General features: G+C 40.6%; 1 protein-coding gene across 2 annotated transcripts; it reads right to left on the reverse strand.

The window, feature by feature from the left end:
- Positions 1-881: 881 nt before the first annotated feature.
- LOC118390922 (transforming growth factor beta activator LRRC32-like) lies at positions 882-15,008 on the reverse strand. 2 transcript variants are annotated; one of them, XM_035781751.1, is made up of 3 exons: positions 14,894-15,008; positions 12,556-12,652; positions 882-7,718 (listed from the first exon to the last, which is right to left on the reverse strand). In XM_035781751.1, the coding sequence occupies exons 2-3, from the start codon at positions 12,646-12,648 to the stop codon at positions 5,796-5,798; spliced, it is 2,016 nt and encodes a 671-aa protein (XP_035637644.1). In that variant the 5' UTR covers positions 12,649-12,652; positions 14,894-15,008; the 3' UTR covers positions 882-5,795. The 2 variants fall into 2 exon arrangements, with proteins under 2 accessions (XP_035637644.1, XP_035637643.1); XM_035781750.2 differs by lacking the exon at positions 14,894-15,008 and adding an exon at positions 14,047-14,450.
- Between the last annotated feature and the right edge of the window lie 1,803 nt (positions 15,009-16,811).

Here is a 16,811-nt window from a genome sequence, read left to right on the forward strand (position 1 = left end):
ACAATGAGGCGGCTTACACCCTGACCTGCTCTGGACTTTTTATGTAACACAGGGCACTTTTCAAATGTCTCTCGCTTTTTGAGTGCTCTTACAAGATATCGTTATCCTTTCAGGGTTTGGAATATTATTAAAAGATGAAAAAGGCATGAAGTGTGTGGCTCACAGGAGGCTGGTGAGAGGAGGATTGCTCATAATAATGGCTGGAATGGAGTAGATGAATGGCATCAAACACATGGAAACCATGTATTTAATGTGTTTGATACCATTCCATTAATTATGTTCCAGTCATTACTGTGAACCCATCCTCCCCAATAAGGTGTCACCAGCTGCCTATGGTGTGGCTGATTGACAGCACTTTGTATTGGCTCCAGGAACATGGATAACGTCAGAGGATAGCAATCCAGTGCCACCACCAATTCCAGAGAGCAGTAAAAACCCTAACCTCCAATTGCCATCAAGCAAAGACACCTGAGGGGTACATCTCAACAGTCTGTCCTGGATTCCTTGATTCTTCGACCTCTTCAAAATGCAATGAAGGAGAAGATATGAGGTTATGAGAAGGAGATCAAGGAATCATAGATTCAAGGAATTGAGGAAGGACTTTTAAGATTCACCCGAGGTCTTTCTGATGAAGTGTTGTATTTGTATTTATTATGGATCCAGCGAAATTAAGGCAGTTTATACAATTTTAAAAACATTACAATACATTCACAGATTTCACAACACACTGTGTGCCCTCAGCCCCCTACTCCACCACTACCACATATCTACAGTACAAAATCCATGTGTATGTATAGTGTGTGTGTGTGTGCGTGTGCCAATGTTTATGTTGATTCACAGTGCCCACTGTTCCATTAGGTGTTTTTTAATCTGTTTAAAAAAAAAATCTAATTTCACTGCTTGCGTCAGTTACTTGATGTGGAATAGAGTTCCATGTAGTCATGGCTCTGTGTAATACTGTGTGCCTGGATTGTGAGATGCACGTACAGAGTGTTGATTGTCGGTTACTTAACATGGAGTTAACTCCCCAGCGTGGGACTGCTAGACACTTTGGGTGGATGGGAGACACAATTTTCAAACAAATTGAGTCTGGAGCAGTTGTTTTGATCTTCATGCCAATCAGATTTTGGATTCTGAGGATGAGGATGCAGATTACGTCTGTTAGTTCATGTAAACAGTCTCAGTTTGGGGCTCCTGTGGCACTAAAGCCCACCTTTATGTAACCAAATGTCCATGTGTTGAGGTTTCAATGTCATCCCTCACATTGTTTAGGTTAGATGGGGAAAACCACAAAATCCTGGTATTTGCAGGGCGGATAATGACATGACAGTTAGTATAGCAGCAAAGACATAACATGTTCTATTGTGTTTAAGAAATGAGTTGTCTGCTTTGCAGAATAACATTATCCACCTACCTCTGTTATTGAAACAGTACACTACTGTAAGGAAGGCCAAAGAGTTGGAACTATTTTGAGACATTACATCTGACTTATGAGTAACATCTGAATCAAGGCGCTATTTATCTGTTATATACACACTCACCATTACTTATACATATGGGGTGACTTGGCAGAAAGTGAAAGCTTTACTGTGGCTTAAATATTTTGATGACACGCCCTTACTAATATGTGAATCGTTTTGCTCATCGACTGTGGTGTCCCTCCTATCGCCATTCATGACACAGATGCCCAGGCATTTCCCACCCAACATCAAATACTACTCCCTCTGATAGGTTCATGGTACATGTACCAAATGCCTGCTCAGACAGTAAATTACCCAACTGCCTGTCCTGCTTATGGGGGATCTTTGAGTCACAGGTCCCAGGGGCTGAGGGAAGGAAGCACTCAGTCTGTGATGGTGAGCCTCCCCAGGCCTCTGTCACTAGTCTATAAAAGTGGCCCTTACTGCGCAATCAATAGGGGCCCTTTGGATTGGGGCCAGTGTGAATAATGACATAGAACACTCACCCTGCTTACTACTCTAGTAGTAATGGTCGCTCCAATAACTTATTTTGGTACTCCGGGACTTCCAGAGTTTGTGATCACCTGAACAGACTACCAGACATAGAGCTGTCAAGCCCTTGTGCTCATGTTGAAAGAAAGGTCTAGTTTATTAAAGAAATCGTCAAACGGTTATCGGCGAGGTAATGGTACAGTACATGTAACCAAATAAATAAGAACCAAGTGTGGTTTGTAACTTTCGCTGGCTCTCAGTTTGGAATTTACCTCAGCAATCTAACACAGGAGTTGGGTGAATTTATTTTAATTAAAAAGTGCAGGGTCTAAAGTGCAATATTCAACTCAGGCTTTGAGAGGATGCACAAAATAAGTGTGTGCTCCTTTAGGGTTTCAGGACGAAAGAGTATATAATCTTATTAAGATGATCCCTGTGGGTGTCACATCCAATAACACAGGCCTTATTTCACAAATACCTCAGAAACAATGGTTTATTTTAACACACACACACACACCCCTGGTTTTCTGTGGGTAAGCAGGGACACTTTTGACCATGACAGGATCCAAACACACTATTAGAAATGGAATCTTGCAGCACACCTTTTCACCATGCGGCGTTAACCACAGTGAGAGGTTACAACACAACAAAAGAAGGAAGCAACACAAAACAACACAACAAACCGATAGGGGTTGGTCCATTTGGAAATGAATCAGCCAATAAGACGTCAGTTTATATTTATGTGTCCTGAGGTCTTTCCCATGAGCCTGCATCCTGTTTTGAGGGGTTTGAGGGGACTTGTGCTGCTGTATGGCTGCCAGATCAGCAGATCTCAGACCCTTAGGTTATACAAATAGAGATGATAGGCCACTGTTCTCAGTGGAGAATATAGTACACTGTGCTATCTGTGCCCAGGGAAACAAATCAGAGAACCTTTTACTGGCAACGGTGTCAGTTCTATTATTAAGCGTCTTCCCATAACCATGACAGGGTTTTTAAAAATGTATTTATACAGGTTTTTTCCAAGAGAGACTTGGTCAAATTGCATTAGAAGCCCCTGTCTCATCTGCTCAGGAAAATGAATGACCTGGTTCATGTTCATTTAGGGCATTCTGTGGGAAATGATTTACAACATTAAATAGAAAATACAAATGAGTGTTTCTTATTGGACAAAATCCAGGTAGTCCCTCCTCTCTTTTTTTCGGTTGTTTTGTGCCCAATGAAAATGATTCTGGTTAGTTGCATAGCTCTTAAAGCTCATATAAAAAAACTATGACAATATATTCTGTTACATAGATAATTTACTTAAGAAAATACAAACAATATAAATATATATATTTTACAGTAGTTCATAATATATTCATTGTAATATCCTTCAAATGCTGTACATGTAAAACACAGTGAACAGATAAACACAGAAGCAAGAGTGCAACTTCAATTTAACATTGCATAAAACTGTACGTAACACTGTCACGAAATTGACATAACACCATCAAAACCATTCTCCATTTATGCTAATAGTCTTTCTTTATTAGCTGTAACATGCACAGCCGTAGCTTTGACTTGCCTGGATGGCATCCAAACAGCCAACCTAACATTTTGATACACGTGTGACTTATGACATTTTATTATCATTGTAGTGTCAATTTATGTAAAATGTTGGTCATTGACTGTAGTCAATGGTGGATGTCACTTCAAGCAGCAGGTGACTTATCTTGTCATCTCTATACATTAGTTTGACCTTTGGCGGTTTCATTGGAAGTTCAGTCATACGAGAGGGAAAAAAGCAGAACAAGAGGGTTACCCCAAATGCATTGACTGTGACTCAGCATGTCACAGTGAGAAACAGGATGGAACTGCTCTTCTTCTAGTGTTATCTCTGAAATAAATATCTATTCATATGGTTTAGGACATACTTTCCTCACCAGGCTTGTTTTTCTTGTTTAAAATAGTCCCTAACATTACAAATTAAAGTAAGGAATCATATCCTACCTTCTATGACATTCAACTTAGAAATGCACTGTAATACAGACTTAATAGGAATGACAACTGTGTGAATTCAGTATGTATGTAACAATGTCCTATATAAAAGGCAGAAAGCTAAAACAAATGTAATTCAATGAACTCTCTACAGGTTGGTCAGTCCTTGTTGTCACTTTGTAACTGCATTGTTCTTGTCACAAGCTCTCCTCCTCATCATTCTCACTGACCTGCTGGGGCAAGTGTTGGGTAAGGACAATCCATAATTGGGGAATTTCTAGTGTTCATGATTGGTCTTGTGGGCTCGGCCTATGCAGGTAATAAGGGCAAGATCTCTTTACGAGAACAAATGCAACATGGATAGCTTCCACATGAATAGCGAAGCAATCTATCTTCAAAAACAACATTGATTGTCTCAAATCCTTGCAATTACATGATTTTGATTGATATGAAGTTGATCATGGAGATGGTGGTGGGAAAAGCTGAATGCTACGCGATTAAGGATTTCAGTCTGGCAGGGGTTCACTACAGCATTGATTAAGCTTTGCCAAATTCTCTGTGAAGAAAGAGTTGGGTTGGTGTTATCTTCTCTCACTCCACTCTGTCATTCAACTGACATATTGTAGGGAGAAAACCTAAAGAACTAAGGGCCAGATTAGAATGCATTAAAAAGGCTTCTTCTCTCCAGTGAAACAAAACAGGTCCTTGTTTCTGTTAAAGCCTCACTGATCCACTGTATCACTTAATTTATCAAACCGCTCATTTGCCTTCACAGCCTCTCCATGTATGGTAGCAACCGGAGAGGATTTCGGGGGGGAAATATATTTTATATCAAGGGGAAAACCACATTGCTGGAACCCAGCGTTGTAAAATTGCGCATAATTATTTAGTACAGGCTTTTTCGAGAGTGAGTTCATCAAAAACAGGAAAGGTATCTGCAGTGCCCTACAAGCTGTTAAAACAAGCTAAAAAATTTTTTTTACTGCAGGTGTTCCGACAGTACTGCTTCCTCTGGAGTTATTGCTTCAATCCTGTTTTTGGTCTCCACTTACCGCACCATACCTACTGTACATCTACCAGTGAAAAATACAAACATTCTGTTATGAAAATAATATTCACTGTAACTATCCTACAGAGGGTGAAACAATTCACTTCTACACAGTACTTCCTATTTATGTCCCATAAATAGGAACTGTAAATTCTATAAAACACAAAGTGTATACTATTGTAGTGTCACAGTCATCTAAAGAACTGCAGCCATAACCTTCAAACCCTGTGGTTTCGTAATGATGTGCTGATGTTGAAATTAGTTGGCTCTCCACTCTGCCATTACATGGCATTGGTGGGGATTTTTGCGTTATGCTCTCCCTACTTAGTGTAATTTAGTGGCATCAAACACACATTCAAAATCAGGTTAATAATGTAAAAAAACGACAAATACAATCAAATGAAAGTGCAAACTACAGCATTGATAAAGAGAGGCCTTGGTGTTTGGCCATAAATCTGGATCAGCAAATTTAATGCATATCAGCTGACCCTGTGCAGTCATAAAATATTTTGCCCAAGTGGAAATGGCTAAATGTCTATAAACCGTATGTGCACATGATGATGCTAATTATATGAAAAGTGACCACAATCATACTCCTGGGTTTTCACATGACTGTCTGTTATTCCCTAGAAGAAGAGAACAACATCTTCAATAATATGATAATTCTATAAACCACAAATCTGACCCAAAATGAGTCACAGTACTTCCTGGATGATAAAATGTAATAAAGTCACATAGAAAATTCTCTGCTTAGTAGTCCCTCTGAGGAGACACATTTCCAGCATCTCTTTCTCCCCAATCACAGGACACATTCTTCAGGCCCTGAAGCTACTGTTGAGGTTACGCCTCCTGAGGTGGCACACCTTGGAGAGCACCACCAGCACCACGATCAGCACCAAAGCCATCACCACAATGACGATGATGCTAGCGCTCGTACTGTCCAGCTTCTGACACTGTTCCTGCGTCACGCTCCTAATGTTCAACTCCACTAGCTTTGAATTCTCCATGTAATGGCAGGTTACTGTGGCGATGTCCGGGACGACCACATTGGAGCGTTGGAGCATGTTGAGGAAGCGGGGGTTGCTACAGCAACTGAGGGGGTTTGAGCCCATGTAAAGGGTTTTGAGCGTCCGCTCCAGGACCACGACTGTGTCGTACTCCAGGGTGACTAGGTTGTTGTTCTGCAGGTTCAGGGACTCTATGGAGGGCTCCTTGTTCCACAAGGGGAGAGCGCTCAGCTTGTTGGTGGACAGGTCCACAAATTTGAGACTGCTTAACAGGGAAAGGTCTGTGTTCAGTTCTGTGATGTGGTTCTCTCTCAATGACAGGTGAGTTAGGAAGTTCTCCAGACCAGAGAAAGAATTCTGGTGAATATCCAAGCCTGGGTTTAGGGACAGGTCCAGCAACCTGAGCATGGTGCCATTGAAGGCATATGGTGGCAGAACTTCAAGACTGTTTCCAGAGAGGTTCAAGAAATGCAAGCTTGGTATGGATGCAAAGGAGACACAGCCTGATGGATCCTGGGAGTTGTGGTCTGTCTGTGGTGGTTTTCGCTGTGAGGGGCAGACTTTCAGGTAGTTCTGCTGGAGGTGAAGGCCTCTGATGCTGGGCAGTCTTTGGAACGGTCCAGAGTCCATGTTTCTGAGAACATTCCCTTGTAAGAAGAGTTCCTGCAGTGACCTTAGGGTGTTCTCCCCAAACGAGAGTTTCTGTAGGGCATTGTAACTCAGGTCCAGGGTCTTCAGAGAGTTCAGAGGGCTCTCCTGATCTACAGAAAAGGTCCTGATACAATTATTACTGATGTTGAGGTGCTCAAGGGACACCATGCTGCAGAAGAAAGACTGCGGTATGCTATTGATCTGGTTGTAGCTCATGTTGAGGTACATAAGCCTTGAGAGGTCCTGGTGTAGGCTGGTTCCACCTGACTGTGTGTGAGGCACAAACGTGTCTCTGAAGTGCTCCATCTCATCCGCTGTCCCCGTGGTGTTGATGCTCATCAGGCGGTTCCTGGACAAATCCAGGTACATGAGCTTGTTTTTTCTTGGGAGAACAGGGAAGTAGTGGATCTTGTTTTCCCTCAGGTCGAGGTAGAGGAGCTCGTACTCTAGGTCTGAGTCTGTGGTTTGGAAGCACTCCATGCTGTTCCTACTGAGGTTCAGCACCTTCAGTTGGGAAAGGTTAAAGTCAGTGATACAAGTGATGGAGTTAATGGACAAATCAAGCTCGGACAGATGGATCAGCGAGTCAAATGCTCCATCATCGATCTCTAAGATGACATTGTTGTGAAGGTCAATGTTTCTCAAGGCCAAAGATCCACAAAAGGTATCCTTGCCCACTTTGGTGATACTATTGCCATTCAGAGAAAGGTTAATGAGTTCTGGGGCTTCACTGAGAAAGAAGTCGGTCATCCCTGTGTACAGGCCATTGCCTGAGAGGTCAAGCCTCTTCACGGCCGCAAGAGGCCCAATGCTGGTTTTCAAAACAGCGAAAACATCCAAGTAATTACTGGAGAGGTCCAGCACTTGCAGATTGGTCATGTCTTTGAACAGACCCGGCTGGATGAACTGGATCTTGTTGGAGTGGAGGTTCAGATGATGAACGGTGGTGTAGATTGATAGAACCTCTTGGGTAAGGTTTTGTAGAAGGTTCCGAGATAGATCCAGCTTTTGAATATCATGAGGAAGCTTGGCCGGAACAGTCCTCAGGTTCAGATCGTTGCAGTACACATCATTCTGTACCTGTGGACAAAACAAGGAGAGATAACTACATGAGCGTTGAACTTCACGGCACCACTGCACACTCCCAAATGACTGCAAGTCACCTTGACACTTTTCACTCTCACAAACCAAATGGTTTGGCACATGTAGAGAGTTGTTTTATTGGCCATTGTATCTGTGTTTTTTGGCAGTCAAGGGAGACTGTTAGGCTTGTTGTGGGGTTTTCACCTCATAAAACAAGCTCTTGTTACAACCCCTCTTCCACCCAGGGATTTTCAGAACGCCTGGTGGACGAAGAGTCTCTTTCCATTATTATTTCAAACATTCAACGATTAACTTATCAGTGTGGCTGGTAATTTAAACCATATGGCATAAGCCCTCTCTCTAAATACAGCCCATAAAACACACATACGTGCACACGCGCGCACACACACACACACACACACACACTCAACTCACATAAAACAAAGTGGATTTAGGTTCATGTCATACATTTGAAGTCAGTAGCAGGCCTTCATTTTTTTTTTTGCAAAATGTCAAGCTTTTTGAATGCTTTCTTCTGGCTTTTATGAACAAATGTTACCTTATACATTTCTGATGTATAATTGAAATAGCCTGCAAATCATAACAATATATGATTATATTGTTTTTATACAATAAAGCTATCATGGGTCATATATCATTATAAGATCTAAAGATGTTATAACAGAAAGAGAAAGAAAGTGAGGTATAGCACATCCGTAAAACCCCAACTTGATGTTTCCATCTACTTATTATTCTATTTTAATCTCTTTGGTGCAATTTTCACAAGTATGTGGTACATTTTCACAACTCTTAGTACAAAACTCCAAACAGATAATCAAAAAGACAGTTGTTTCAAAACTTAATTGACTAAGTATAACACACAAAATCATACAGTCACTTATTCACCAAACTTAATCAGTGTTTCATCTAGAAATACTGTACATGTTTCACATTGCAATACACGGTCAGATACATTTGAAGTCGGAAGTTTACATACACTTAGGTTGGAATCTTTAAAACTTGTTTTTCAACCACTCCACACATTTCTTGTTAACAAACTACAGTTTTGGCAAGTCGGTTAGGACATCTACTTTGTTCATGACACAAGTAATTTTTCCAACAATTGTTTACAGACTTCACTGTATCACAATTTCAGTGGCTCAGGAGTTTACATTCACTCAATTAGTATTTAGTAGCATTGCCTTTAAATTCTTTAACTTGTGTCAAATGTTCCGGGTAGCCTTCCACAAGCTTCCCACAATAAGTTGGGTGAATTTTGGCCCATTCCTCCTGACAGAGTTGGTGTAACTGAGTCAGGTTTGTAGGCCTCCTTGCTCGCACACGCTTTTCCAGTTCTGCCCACACATTTTCTATAGGATTGAGGTCAGGGCTTTGTGATGGCCACTCCAATGCCTTGACTTTGTTGTCCTTAAGCCATTTTGCCACAACTTTGGAAATATGCTTGGGGTCATTGTCCATTTGTGACCAAGCTTTAACTTCCTGGCTGATGTCTTGAGATGTTGCTTCAATATATCCACATAATTTTCCTGTCTCATGATGCCATCTACTTTGCTGCAGTCCCTCCTGCAGCAAAGCACCCCCACAACATGATATTTCCACCCCCATGCTTCACAGTTGGGATGGTATTCTCCCCGTTTTTCCTCCAAACATAACGATGGTCATTATGGTCAACCAGTTCTATTTTTGTTTCATCAGACCAGAGGATATTTCTCCAAAAAGTACGATCTTTGTCCCCATGTGCAGTTACAAACCGCAGTCTGGCTTTTTAATGGCGGTTTTGGAGCAGTTGCTTCTTCCTTGCTGAGCGGCCTTTCAGGTTATGTCGACATAGGACTCGTTTTACTGTGGATATAGATACTGTACCTGTCACCTCCAGCATTTCCACAAGGTCCTTTGCTGTTGTTCTGGGTTTGATTTGCACCAAAGTACATCCATCTCTAGGAGTCAGAACGCGTCTCCTTCCTCAGCGGTATGACGGCTGCATGGTTCCCGTAGTGTTTATACTTGCGTACTATTGTTTGTACAGATGAACGTCGTACCTTCAGGCATTTGGAAATTGCTCCTAAGGATGAACCAGACCTGTAGAGGTCTACATTTATTTTCGGAGGTCTTGGCTGATTTCTTTTCATTTTCCTATGATGTCAAGCAAAAGGCACTGAGTTTGAAGGTAGGCCTTGAAATACATCCACAGGTGAACCTCCAATTGACTTAAATTATGCCAACTACCCTATCAGAAGCTTCTAAAGCCATGACATAATTTTCTGGAATTTTCCAAGCTATTTAAAGGCACAGTCAACTTAGTGTTTGTAAACTTCTGACCTTCTGGAATTGTGACACAGTGAATTATAAGTGAAATAATCTGACTACACAATTGTTGGAAAAATTACTTGTCTTGTGCACAAAGTAGATGTCCTAACCGACTTGTCAAAACTATAGTTTGTTAACAATACATTTGTGGAGTGGTTGAAAAACAAGTTTTAATGACTCCAACCTCAGTTTATGTAAACGTCCGACTTCAACTGTATGTGTGGTAAAGTAGTCAATAGTTAAGTATTTGTTCCCATATTCATAGCACGCAATGACTACATCAAGCTTGTGACTCTACACATTTGTTGTAGGCGTTTCCTCTTTGATTTGGTTGCATTTCAGATTATATTTTTACCCAATAGAGATGTATGGTAAATAATGACCTGTCATTTTGGAGGCACTTTTATTAAAAATAAGAATAGAATAGGTTTCTAAACACTTCTACATGAAAGTGAATGCTACCATGATTATGGACAATCCTGAGTGAATCGTGAATAATGATGAGTGAGAAAGTTACAGATATCATACCCCCAAGACATGCTAACCTCTCACCATGACAATAACAGCATTTTTTTTAGCGTTCTTTTGGGGAAGGTGGGTATTCACTATTCATTCAGTATTATCCGTAATCATGGTAGCATCCACATTCATAGAAACATATTGATTCTTATATCGATACCTATTCTTATTCTATTCTTAAAAGTGACTGCAAAGTGACTTCACCCGACATGGATGACAATACCCTCATATTAAAGCCCACATTCTGCACTTTAACCTCATAGTCATTGTTTGATTTCAAATCCAAACGTTTTACGTATACAGCCAAAATAAGAAAAAATACTTATCAGTCCCAATAATTATGAATATATGTATCTTACATGTTTTTTTGTTGGATTAACTGGTTTTTAAAATAACAACATTGAGAAGATATCATTATGATGTGCTTTGGTGACTAAACTAATGTACTCATTATATTCACAGTAAACATTGGTTGTACGGTGAAAGATGTCTACAAACAAAATGTATGCACAATGAAAAATGTTGTGTTAAAAGTGTCACCAGTTTGTAGTTTTGTTCTAAGAGTTTAGAAAATGCATCACATACTTGTGAAAATAGTACCAAAGCTATGAAATAAAACGTAGAGAATGCATAAACAATGAACACTGCCTCTAAAAATGAAAACATCTCCTTCTAGTCCGTTCCATTCAAACTGGCACGCGATGATATCTGTTCTTGCAGTCTAAAGAGCCAATTTCCTGCCCAGCTCCAATTCATCCTGCCTGTTTATACAGTTTAGTCGTTAGTAGTCAGGAATGGAATACATTCCCAGAACTACAGCAATATGAATTTCGTATCAGATATTGTTTTCTTGTGTCTTCGCAGAGGGTGGAAAAATTAGAGAAGGAAAACACCAAAGGACTTTAATGTTCTATGGACTCAGGGCAGAAAGCTAGTGTATGCCAGAGCCTCCTTTAGTTAAAGACTATCAAAGAAAATTCTGTAACATCAGGTCCAGATTGATAGTTCCTGAGAGAGGGAAAATTCCCTTATGGAAAGCAGCCCTGGGGCTTTCAGCTCCTTAATATAAGGAGCTGTGGACGTAGAGCCGCTTCATCCAAATACGGAGCTAGACCGAGATTACACATTTGTCACGGCAACCATTTAGACAGAGGAAGTTAGTCAGTCAGTCTACCCAAGGAAGATGCCAAGAAGAGTCCGACTTTATGTCCAGCTATGTCTAAAAACGTACATTAATGTAGGTGCTTGGAGGATGAGAGTTGAACACACTGTCTGAAAGTGAGTTGAGACATCACACGCACAGTGCAGAGCTGTGAGGTAATGGAACATGTGCCTCCTCTATGGCTATAGTTTACTTGTATCTTGCACTCTCACACACACATGCCTATTCTTCTCCATCTCAAAATGAAACAGTGTAGGTGCGACTACATTTGGGTTATGTGGTCAAACTGTGTGTTCTGTTATCTGCTGTTCAGAGCATGAGGAAACAGCATGGCTAGAATAACAACAAGGATCGGTTTCATATCACAAGACTTCAATAGAAACGTTCTCTGCCACCAGAGAATTAGAATTATTTTGGATATACAGTACATGAGAGATTTGAGAGAAAACTGCCAAAACTCTCAGATAATAACATCAAGGTACACACAAGCAGTATTGTCAGATTTATCAATAAAACATAGGATACTCTATCAAAACCGATAACAGAAACATCAGTTATCAGCAACTATCAACACTATTCCTCCCCTCTATGTAACTATAATCAGGGGTCCCACATAAAAATAAGTACCCCAATACCTATTTATTGTATTGCACACACTAACACTTTGTGAAAAGTGCATTACAAATTAAATGTATTCATATTTTACATGGCAGTTACACAGTTTACACATTACGTAGTTTCAGCTGACATACTTATTTGTGGTTGACAGCTATGAAAACATTCAAAAAGTCTGCTACTGCGGCAACTCAGTTCAGGGTCACTTACCACTCGGCAGTGGGAGAGCTGGTGTGAGGGATGTAACAAGGATTCTGCCACATCACTGACAATAGCCAGGACCAGCCAGAGGTAGGCTGCCATGGTGCTATGACACACAGAGAGAGAGGAGGAGAGAAGAGACAGAGCAGACATGAGTGCAGGAAACACAATAATGGGGTTATGACATGAACTGAGACCATCCACAGGAGGAATTCCTAACAGGGAAGTTGTTTCTCTGGACACGGTTGCCTTTGTTTGACTTGTCATTGTTCATTTATTCCACTTGTGACGTCAAATCGCTGGTACTGAAAATGCATGACTGATCTTAAGTGAAAACGTTTTGGGAAGCCCGCACATACAAGGCTTTGCTTTGAATACTTTGCAGGAATATTAAATCCTGTGAGAGTTCAATTGTAATTATTTCTTAAATCATGAAAATGATTACGCTTGTTACCTCAATGTCTCTGGTGTCTGCTGACCACCAATTTCATTTGCAAACTTTTTTTGTATTTATTAAGGATCCCCATTAGCTGCTGCCAAGGCAGCTACTCTTCCTGGGGTCCTGGGGTCCACCAACATTAAAGCAGTTAAACCTAATCAGTCACAATATGACCCTACATGAAAATATGGAATACTTTACAATATTTCAAGGAATGAGATTAAAAGAGAGATTGGTTTGCTAAATAAGAGTAAGTGTAGTGGATACGTAAAACATTTTAGCATGCCACTATATTTAGTTTTTGTTCCTCTCAGGCTTGTTTTTAGTCTTAAGTGACGCAAAAGGAATCTCCCACTGATCACTCAAGCCAAGATCTAAAAGGTTATTAATTATTATTGGAACAAAGGTAGTCTTTAACCAACAACAATGACTTGTTTTGGTTCTTACAGCTACCATGTAAAATATGCGTAGATATTTACTGCCCCACCAGAAATAGTATAATGTGACTGCTAAAACTAATTCCAGAGATGAAAGTGTGATTCTCCCTCCGTGCCCTATTTGTCTTTTGTACAAAGCCTCAAAGGTCTCAGACTGTTTTTAGGTAGAATGAAAAAGTTGCAGAAATTAATAGAATTGTCGGGTCATACATCTACCGCATAAAGCAAGACTGTCATTGCATGACTTTTCTTTGACATGAGCACGATGCCATCCACATCACTCAGGTAACAGGGAAATACCCTTTGAATCCTCATTGAACAACGCTCGCCTCAGAGACTTCACAATAGCCCATTAGAACATAACTCACACATTCTCTCTCGTATCTTCATCTGTACACAAATCCACACATTTTCTAATTCTCTCCCTTACTCTTTTACATAGGACATGTCTTTACCTACTCCACAACCGCCACTGCTAAGTATCTCAGTCTCCTCTCCTCTGCCCTCTGTTGCACAGCTGAGGACCCTTCTACCCTTCTCCAAGGCATTCCTACCATTCACCCTAACCAGCAAGTAATAGAAACCACACACGTCAGCATATTATCGTTGTCCATAGGTGTTTACCTCTCTTCGAAATGGTTACTTTCCCCTGCAGTCTTCTGCTCATGCTGCTGCTCCTGTGGTAATCTTACATCCTCACTGACACACACTCCCACACAAACACTCTCACACACACACAGCCGGCTCTACCCTGCGCCTTTCAGTGCTGGTCCAGGGCTAACACATCCTGTGAGAATATCCGGCATCATTGTTGCTTTCCCCCTTCCCTTTTTTAGGGAAATACCTTATATGGGATTGGGAAGTCCATTCTCGCCGTAATTCCTCCAATATCATACTAATTTCTATCTCTATTTCTTCCTTTCTCTCTCTCTCTCACACACCTTCTCGCTATCTCCATTTAGTCACTTCTCTCTTCCTTTCTCTCTCACGCTGTCTTTCTCTTCTCTCTTTCTTCTCCTCCCTCTCGCCATCTATTGTTAATCAATCAGAACAACTGGGTCCTACTTCTTTGCGGCTTGTCATTCCCACATGTTGGCAGTTGCTCATTTTGGAACAGCTGTATACATAGTGAGGTTATAAATTCCTTGTACCTTTCTGTAAACAATTAGGCATGCAAACACATAAACTTCTGAAAGCGCTCGGTTGAGAGGTTATTTATTATGTGGTCTCTGTGGCCAGCCAAGTTATCATACGCTAACCAGATTGTTATTCTATTCTTCGGAGAATGATAAACAAACATATTTACAAGACGTACAATTAGGTTACATGTCATGGACATATGGCTAACTTTCAAATACTGTTTAAGCCTCAACTGAAGATGTAAAAGACAGCCACATACAAACGCATGCGTGCGCGAGTGCGCACACACACACACATACACACACACACACACACACATTCACTGGCTCACCATTTCCATCCAAGGAGACAATGTCTTCTGAGATGTTGTACCGTTCCAGAATTGAATGGCAGAAATATGTTCCTCTCTCCTCTAGTTCATCCGGAGGTATGCATGAGTCATTGAAGTGAGGGTCTGTCAGTGGCAGTGCGTTTGGCAGCATCCTCAGTCCAGTTATATTGAGCCCAATGGGGAATCCCATGACATGGTGTGCCTACCTACCCTAAGGGATAAAACTAGATTATCAAGTTTACACTCTTAGAGGGTTCAAAAAGGGTTCTTCTGCTGTCCCCATAGGAGAGCCCTTTTTGGTTCCAGGTAAAAAATAATTTTTGGTTCCAGGTAGCACCCTTTTGGGTTCCATGTAGAACCCTCTGTGGAAAGAGTTCTACATGGAACCAAAAAGGGTTCTTCAAAGGTTTCTCCTTTGGGGACAGCCAAAGAACCCTTTTAGGTTCTATATAGCACCTTTTTTTCTGAGAGTGTAGGATAGACACACTTTCGGTTTTGGTTTCATTTATCCAACCTTGTAAGCAAAATGACGTATTTCAGACATCCATGGGACAGTACTCACCAAGTGAGCAAAATTACGTATTTTAGATGTGTATGGATATCGGCGTTGGACAGTGCTCACTGGGAAATGTCTTCAGTGCATTATCAATAATAATGGTCTATCCACTTTTACCCAGTGTTGACAGGTTATGAAGTTTATTCACTATCTGTCATTTTACTTAACTCTGGCTCTGAATTAACTCCACTAAAAGTTGAAAAGGTGAACATCTCTAGACACACCTGTTTGTGTGGAAAACAGAACTTTTCAGGTTTTTGTTTTTTGAGTATCAAGGTATATGTGTCCCCCTAGTGCCAAAGAAAATGTATTGCACATGTGTGACCTCCGCTCCACATAAATACTATAGAACGTTGAAAACCATTCTTCACTTTGAAAATGACTCCTGTGTAATCTGAAAAGGTTAAAGCTTCTCAGTGGTCATTTAAATTTGATTTGTGACGTTTTTAATTTATAAATCCCTCATGAATTTACTACAACTCTGACCCTGTCATATGAGGTCGGCCTACACAACAATGTTAGTTTCAAAATATGTTCAAAATATGTTTAAAAATCGTGCTGATGTCATGGGCTATCAGTTATTGCATCCATAGCTCCATACATTTCTAAAGTACCTGTTAGCTTTAAAAAAATAAAAAAAAATAAGTAAAAGTGGTGGAGCAGAAAAATGAATGACAGATTATGGCTTTAATAAACAGCCAAACAACAGGCTAGGAAAGAAATAGGTAAATAAACACAGCCAGTCAGCCACATAGATTCAACCACACTACACAATACCCTCCATCATTTGCTCTCCCTCTACAGTTAGGGTATAATGTAGGGGAGCTCCGATCTCAGTGGGCCCCCCTGGTGGCGAGGTCTCTCCTCTTTTCCTTTTCCTCTTACATTAAAGTATGGTGAAGTTGTCCCTAGATGCTGATCTTGGGTCAGTTTTGCACTTTCCCCACTAATGGTTAAGGTTAAATCTGTACCTATAGGGGAAACTTCACCCCGGAGCTTATGTTTACAGAGCTTCATTACAGTACTGCATCCTATGTCTAGGAGATATGAGATAAGATATGAGATAAGAAAGCTCAAGAAATATATATATATATAAAGTACCAGTCAAAAGTTTGGACACATCTACTCATTCAAGGGTTGTTCTTCTTTTTTTACATCTTCTACATTGTAGAATAATAGTGAAGACATCAAAACTATTAAATAACACATATGGAATCATGTAGTAACCAAAAAAGTGTTAAACAAATCCAAATATATTGTATATTTGAGATTATTCAAAGTAGCCACCCTTTGACTGGATGACAGCTTTGCACAGTCTTGGCATTCTCTCAACCGGCTTCATGAGGTAGTCACCTGGAATGC

The sequence above is a fragment of the Oncorhynchus keta genome, chromosome 12 (assembly GCF_023373465.1).
Source record: "Oncorhynchus keta strain PuntledgeMale-10-30-2019 chromosome 12, Oket_V2, whole genome shotgun sequence".
In the NCBI taxonomy this organism is placed as follows: Eukaryota; Metazoa; Chordata; class Actinopteri; order Salmoniformes; family Salmonidae; genus Oncorhynchus; species Oncorhynchus keta.